The sequence below is a fragment of the Orycteropus afer genome, unplaced genomic scaffold, assembly GCF_000298275.1.
Source record: "Orycteropus afer afer isolate SDZICR_OR568_19922 unplaced genomic scaffold, OryAfe1.0 scaffold00198, whole genome shotgun sequence".
Lineage (NCBI taxonomy): Eukaryota > Metazoa > Chordata > Mammalia > Tubulidentata > Orycteropodidae > Orycteropus > Orycteropus afer.
In genome coordinates this window covers 4,154,366-4,161,826 of record NW_006921785.1, presented here as the reverse complement: position 1 = coordinate 4,161,826, position 7,461 = coordinate 4,154,366, and the positions used below count along the sequence as shown (strand labels likewise).

The 7,461-nt window shown below is 36.6% G+C and overlaps 1 protein-coding gene across 1 annotated transcript in view; it reads left to right on the top strand.

The window, feature by feature from the left end:
- The window catches only part of ATP13A3 (ATPase 13A3), an 82,836-nt gene that overhangs the window by 54,138 nt on the left and 21,237 nt on the right, over nt 1-7,461 (top strand). The window contains exons 26-28 of the mRNA XM_042781944.1: nt 861-933; nt 2,960-3,137; nt 6,189-6,376. Coding sequence (XP_042637878.1) covers nt 861-933; nt 2,960-3,137; nt 6,189-6,376 — 439 coding nt within the window. The remainder of the gene's footprint in view (nt 1-860; nt 934-2,959; nt 3,138-6,188; nt 6,377-7,461) is intronic.

Sequence of the window (7,461 nt, the reverse complement as noted above, 5' to 3'; positions counted from 1 at the left end):
TTTTTTTTTTTTTTTTTTTTGTCTTTAGCATAGATTGGACATCTTTTTTAGAATTCTTCAAAATGCCAAGCTCTGGCATATTTAGAATTATAGTCATCTTCATAGGACTAGAAGAGGGTCTGGTGGCACAATGCCTAAGGCATTGGACTGCTAACCAGAAGGTTGGCAGTTCAAACTTTGCGGAAAGAAGATGAAGCAATCTACTTTGGTAAAAATTTACTGTCTTGGAAACCCAATGGGGTTTGCTCTGAGTTGGCATCAACTCTATGGCAGTGGGTTTGTTTTTTTGGTTATAGGAATAGACCATAATGAGAAGAGTTACTTTAGCAATAGTGTGTATGACTTTTGTATTTGGAGAAAAAGAGGACTGTGGTGTCCATTAGATACTCTGTTGGATTTCATAGTTGAAGTGATCTCGTGTTCATTTTTCTCTAAATGAACCTTGATGACATCTCAAGAGTCTTTATGAAACTATCCCTTTTTTTTACCATTTATAGAAAGTATCAGAAGGGATGGAGTTAGATATTAAGGAACCATCAAGATAGCAATTTTCAAGAATGTTGAATATTGTGAGTAAAAGTGTGTGTTTTCTTTTTGCCAAAAAAAAAAAAAAAAAAAAGTTTTTGAATGAATTTTAAGGCGTTATCTTTCATACTAATATATTAAATTGAATGTTTGTAAATATATAACGTTATTTGACTAATTTCAAAGGGAAATGTACTTCATTTTTTAAGCAGGTCCAGTGTTACTTTGAAGTTGCTTATTATTGTGAATAAAAACAAACTAAAGCCAGGAAAAGGGGGACAATCCTGTAAAAATAGTTAGTGAAAACTAATTGTGTTTTAAAATTACTTCTGTAGATCTTAAGTAACCTTGGAGACTTCCAATTTCTCTTCATTGATCTGGCAATCATTTTGGTCGTGGTTTTTACGAGTGAGTATTTTGCTTGGCTCTGATCTCAAAGGATATTAAATTTTAAAATGTGTTGGTAAATTCACATCAGTTGTTGTAACACAGCACATACTTCTCCAGATTCCTGGTAAATGTGTTCTTTTATTATCTGATTGCATATTTTGCTCCTTTTTTTTTTTCTTTCTTAAAATATTTGAGAGTGAGTTGGAGATGTGTCCCTTTGCCCCTGAATATTTTAATGTATTTTTTCTGAAAACAAAACCATTCTCTTATTAACTAAGTCCATTTATAAAGACCAGAAAATTAAACGCTGCTGCAATATTGTTACCCATGGACTGTATACAAGTTTTGTTATTTGTCCTAATTATGTCTTTTATACCTGTTTTTGTCCCTAGTTGAGGATCCATTCCAGGTTCACAAGTTGTCATGTCTGTTTAGTCTTCTTTAATCTTAATCCGGAATAGTCCCTAGGCCTTAAGTGTTTATTGATGTTGACAGGTAGAACAATATAGGACAGATGATTGGGGTTTTTCTGATACATTGTCATTAGATTCAGGCTATGAACCTTTGGCAGGAATATCACAGAAGTGTTGTTGTGTCCTAAATGCATCATAAAAAGAGGCATAAAATGTTAGTTTACTCCATTATTGGTGAAATTTACATAAAAGTAAATAATGATGATAATAAAATGAAACTCACTGAATAGAATAAAGACCTAGGAGGCCATACTGAAAAGAGAGAAAAAGAGAGGGACAGCAAGGGAGGAAAGGAAGGCGAAAGAACAGTTGGAAGAGAAAGGAAGGCTCTTTCTTACAGTAGATTGCTAACTGGTGAATATATACAAGAGGCATGATGGAGTTGAATCAGAGTTTCTTAATGGACATTATTGATATGTTGTAGGGGGCTGTCCTGTACATTATAGATGATTAATAGCATCTCTGGCTTCTGTCCATTAGATGCCAGTAGCATCCTCTGAGTTGTGAAAACCAAAATATCCTAGGAATTGTCACAGATCCCCTGAGGGGCAAAACCACCTTTAATTGAGAACAACTGGGACAATCTTCAGTGGATGCTAAAACTAGTGTGAACAGGATAGTAACAGTTTTAAAATACCTCTTTGTAATTATTAATTACAAAGGGAAACATAGAAACTTTATAGTGAAGAAGCTTGGTGGATACCACCTTAGTAAGTGATCAAAGCCTCTGCCTCTCTCTCTCTTTTTAAAATGCTACTGCTGCAATTTATATTGCGTCAAAACTTTTGTTAATTTCTTGTAAAGAGGAGGAAAAATATTTTAATTGTAGCTTTGCATCTTAGTTCTCTAGTGCTGCTATAACAGAAATACAAGTGGGTGGCCTTAAGAAACAAAAATGTATTCTCTCACAGTTTAGGGGGCTAGAAGTCTGAATTCCAGGTGCTGGCTCTAAGGGAAGGCTTTCTCTCTCTGTCAGCTCTAGAGGAGGGTCCTTGTTTCTTAGAACTGCTGCTCCTGGGTGATATTCACATGGCTAGGCATCTCTCCTCCGTGATCTCTGCTTCCTTGCTTTCTTGTTTAATCTCTTTTATATCTCAAAAGAGATTAACTCCAGATACAAGCTACACTAATCTTGCTTAATTAACATAACAAAGATAATCCATTCCCAAATAAGGATTATAAACACAGGCATAGAGATTAAGAATTACAACACATATTTGGGGGAGACACAATTCAATCCATAATTCATTGCAATTAAGGATTCAGAAAATGATGAACTCTTAATTAAATTTATTTAAGGCTGGTAATCAATCTTACAGTTATCTATATTTATCATTCTTTTTATTTACACTAGTGTGTTTTTTGAATTTTTCCATAGGCTAATGTAAGAATTATTCCTGACACATTTTTGGAAAAGCCTGTATTGTTTACTTTTACACATTGTTCAAATATGTAGCTTCTGGCTTCTGTTTTTGGACATTTTTATATCAAAGATTTGTTACACAAAGCATTTTTAAAGTTTTTAGGTGACTTGACTATAATTGTTTTTCCTTTTTTTCTTCTCTATATAGTGAGTTTAAATCCAGCCTGGAAAGAACTTGTGGCACAGAAACCACCTTCAGGTCTTATATCTGGGACCCTTCTCTTCTCCGTTTTGTCTCAGATTGTCATCTGCATTGGATTTCAGTCCTTGGGGTTCTTTTGGGTCAGACAACAACCATGGTATGAAATGTGGCATCCACAGTCCAAGTAAGTTGGTCAATACCTGTAGAAGTCTGTGTAAAGTGTGTGTAATATAGATGCATGTAAAAATAAGCTTATAAAAGTTAATGTGAAAAGTTGCATGTGGTTTGATTGAACACATGAATAATTTGGCCTCTCTTTGCTTTTATATTAGGGTAATTTCATAATAAAGATTCTCTCTGCAGGAAGATGGTCAGGCTAGTTCTTAATAACTAAAAAAAACTGAAACCCACTGCCATCAAGTCGATTCAGACTCACAGTGACCCTATAGTACAGAGTAGAACTGCCCCACAGGGTTTCCAAGGCTGTAAATCTTTATGGAAGCAGACTGCCATGTTGTTTTCCTGCAGAGTGGCTGGTGGGTTCAAACTGCTTACCTTTTGGTTCGTAGCCAAGGACTTAACCACTGGGCCACCAGGGCTCCTTAAGGTCCTAATGTTGTTAGGTGCCGTGGAGTCAATTCCAACTCAAAGAGACTGTATGTACAGCAGAATGAAACCCTGCCCTATCCTATACCATCCTCACAGTCCTTTCTATGCTTGAGTCCATCGTTATAGCCACTGTGTCAATCCATCTTGTTGACAGTCTTCCTCTTTTTCCCTGACCCTCCACTTTACCAAGCATGATGTCCTTCTCCAAAGACCAGTGCCTTCTAACAGTTTGACCAAAGTAGATGAGACGAAGTCTGGCCATTCTCACTTCTAAGAAACATTCCAGCTGCACTCCATCCAGGATGATGTTGTTGTTATGTGCCATCGAGTCGGACACAACTCATAGCGACCCCTCCTTGGTTTTCCAAGGCAGTCTCACTATGAAGTAGATTGCCTCATCTTCCTTCTGAGGAGTGGCTGGTGGGTTTGAACCACCAGCCCTCTGATTAGCAGTCAAGTGCCTTAGGCACTATGCTACCAGAGCTCCCCCATCCAGGATAGATTTGTCCATTATTCTGGCAGTCCATGATATTTTCAGTATTCTTCACCAACACCACAATTGAAGACCTCGGTTCTTCTTTGGTCTCCTAATTCATTGTTCAGTTTTCATATGCATATGAAGTGATTGAAAATGCCATGGCTTGGGTTAGGTGCACTTTAGTCTTCAAAGTGACATCTTTGCTCTTTAAGATTTTAAAGAGGTCTTTTGCAGCACATTTGCCCAGTGCAGTATGGCGTCTGATTTCTTGACTGCTGCTTCCATGAGTGTTGATTGTGGATCCAAGTAAAAGGCCCTAACAGTCACTAACAAATGGCGAAATCTTAATCTGTTGATGAACCTTATTTTCTTTTATCTGTAAAATAGGAAAGTTGAAACGAATCTCTAGCATCTCTTCCAAACCCAGAATGTTTATGCTTCTAAATTTTCTACCCCCAGTATAGGAGAGGGCATTTAAAAAAAAATTTAAGCTTAAAAAAAAAAAAGCATTTTAATTTAATGTTTAAATTAAACATTTAAATTATTTACTGTGTTAATACCGTGGAATTACATTTTCAGATACAAATATTTTTAATTCACTTAATTTGTTGAGAGGAGCTCTGGTAGCATAGTGCCTCAGGCACTTGACTGCTAACCAGAAGGCTGGCGGTTCAAACCCACCAGCCACTCCTCGGAAGGAAGATGGGACAATCTACTTCTGTAGGGATACTACCTCGGAAACCCAAGGAGGGGTCACTGTGAGTCGCGTCCGACTTGACGGCACATAACAACAACAGCAATTTGTTGAGGACGATTATTTGTCTTTGAACAATTTAGAAAACTGAAAAAAATGTTACATCACTATCTGCACACAGCACATGAAAAGGTATAGGGAATCAGTGGAATGTTGTTAAGAATCCTTACAGATTTTGTTTGTAGCAGATTAACATTTTGTTGTTACTTGTCTATGCTTATAGTAGCTATATCTTTAATAATGGATATTGGGGATTTCTCATGCACACACATACCAGTTTCCATTGAGTTGATTTCGACTCATGGAGACCTCGTGTGTCAGAGTAGAACTGTGCTCCATTAAGTTTTCAGTGGCTGGTTTTTTTGGAACTAGATTGCTGTGCCATTCTTCCAAGGTTCTACTGGGTGGACCTAAATCACCAGTCTTTTCGTTAATAACCAAGCAGTTCTGTATACTCTTGAGATTCCTGCCCACCTGAAGGTAGGAGAAAGAGATGCCCATAGTTAGAGATTATTGAGGTCCAACTTAGTACCAGCTGCTTTGTTGACATTTACACAAATCTTATTACTCAGTTCCCGTAGAACCCTGTGATATAGCAGATAAATGTAGGAAAATAAGGTTCAGTGACAGAAACTGATTCACATTCGCCATTTGTTAGTGACTGTTAGGACCTTCTACTTGGATGCACAGTCAACACTCATGGAAGCAGCGGTCAAGAAATCAGACGTCATACTGCACTGGGCAAATCTGCTGCAAAAGACCTCTTGAAAGTCTTAAAGAGCAAAGATGTCACTTTGAAAACTAAAGTGCGCCTAACCCAAGCCATGCCATTTTCAATCATTTATAGGAGCTCTCGTAGCATAGCACCTAAGGTACTTGACTGAGAACCAGAAGGCTGGTGGTTCAAACCTGCCAGCCACTCCTCAGAAGGAAGGTTGGGCAATCTACTTCCATAGTGATACCACCTCAGAAACCCAAGGAGAGGTTGCAATGAGTCGATGGCACATAACAACCGCCACCAACACCTACATTTATAGATGAGGAAATAGGCTCAGAGAGATTAAATAACATTTCCTCAGTCCTAGTTAGGAAGTGGCAGAGCTGAGGTTAGAGTGAGGTCTGTTTACTCCCAGACTTGAAAAAGAGAGGAAGACTTTCTAAATGTTTCTTAATTCATTCTAATTTTCTAACTGATTATAATACCTGATATGAAGAAAACATTCTTCTATCAGCTCTTTATATCTTTTATCTGGATATTATTGGTTATTTTGCTGTAAATAGCACCTTATTTTATTTATGTAATGATAGTGATTCAGGGCAGTTAGGTAAAATTGGTTCGTTTTTTGGGGGATTGGTATTATGTTTAGTAATGCAAACTTTTGTGTGTTTTCTAGTGCCTGTAATTCAACAAGAAGTCTGTATCGGAACTCTTCATATTTTGACAATGAAACTAAACATGATGCACATAATATACAAAATTACGAAAATACTACAGTGTTCTTTATCTCCAGTTTTCAGTACCTCATAGTGGCAATTGCCTTTTCAAAAGGAAAACCCTTCAGGCAGCCTTGCTACAAGAATTGTAAGTTTGTTGGTGATTTGATTTTTCACTTCCTCTCCTTAGAAAGTAATCTAGAAGAATACAGTTACAAATGTTCTTCCAGAATAAAAGAAGTCTTCATAAACGGAATGAATCTTAATGATTTAGGTGTGTTTACTGTTTCACTCTCGTGGTATTTGCCACTTCAGTTTTAGAATTAGTCACCAGTGCTTTTCACATCCTATTACTTCTGGCTCCAACTTTTATTTCTACAATCTGTTGTAGAGGGAGTAGGATTTCAAAGCAGGACAGAGGTTCTCACATATCTTTACTCTCAATTACTTGGAACAATGGAGGTTGTAATTTCCAACTGTTGTTTCTCTTAAATTTCTTCACTATTACTGTTAATATTCACCCCTGGAATTCTTCATTTCTGTCACCTTTGCATGCCATTGCAGAAGGAGCAGTAGAAAGGAAGGGAAGGAAAAAAGTATATTTGCATAATTAGATTTCATACAATTTTGGACCAAAAAATGAATTTCACAAAAAGCTGGGTGAATGAATAAGGTATAGTAGACTCTATATTGTCTTTGGTGAATGAATAAGGTGTAGTAGACTCTATTGTCTGTCTGTGGCAATAGCGTTTTGATTGATCAAAATTAGGACTTATGGAACAAAATCAGTTTACTTTGTAAAATTACACTAAAAAAATTGAGAGTATACTAATAATCAATATATGGAAAATTATTTATTCTTTTATTCATATGGGACTTTAGATTTTTGCAGTATCTTAGAGTGAGTAGTCGTTTTTCTTTTGGTTGCAAACATATGTCAGTAGAGATCCCAGAAGTAGATCCATTTACCTGTGGACAGCTATTTTTGACAAATGGCTGAAATCCATTACATGTGGGGAAAAAATAGTCTGTTTAACAAATGGTACTGGCAAAAATCTATACCCATTTGCATAAAAATGAAATAAGATCCCTACTTCACACCATATACAAAAACTAACTCGAGATGGATTAAAGACCTAAATGTAAAACCCTAAAACTATATAGATCATCAAAGAAAAGATAGGGACCAACTTAGAGGCCCTAATTTATGGCATAAATAGACTATCAAATATA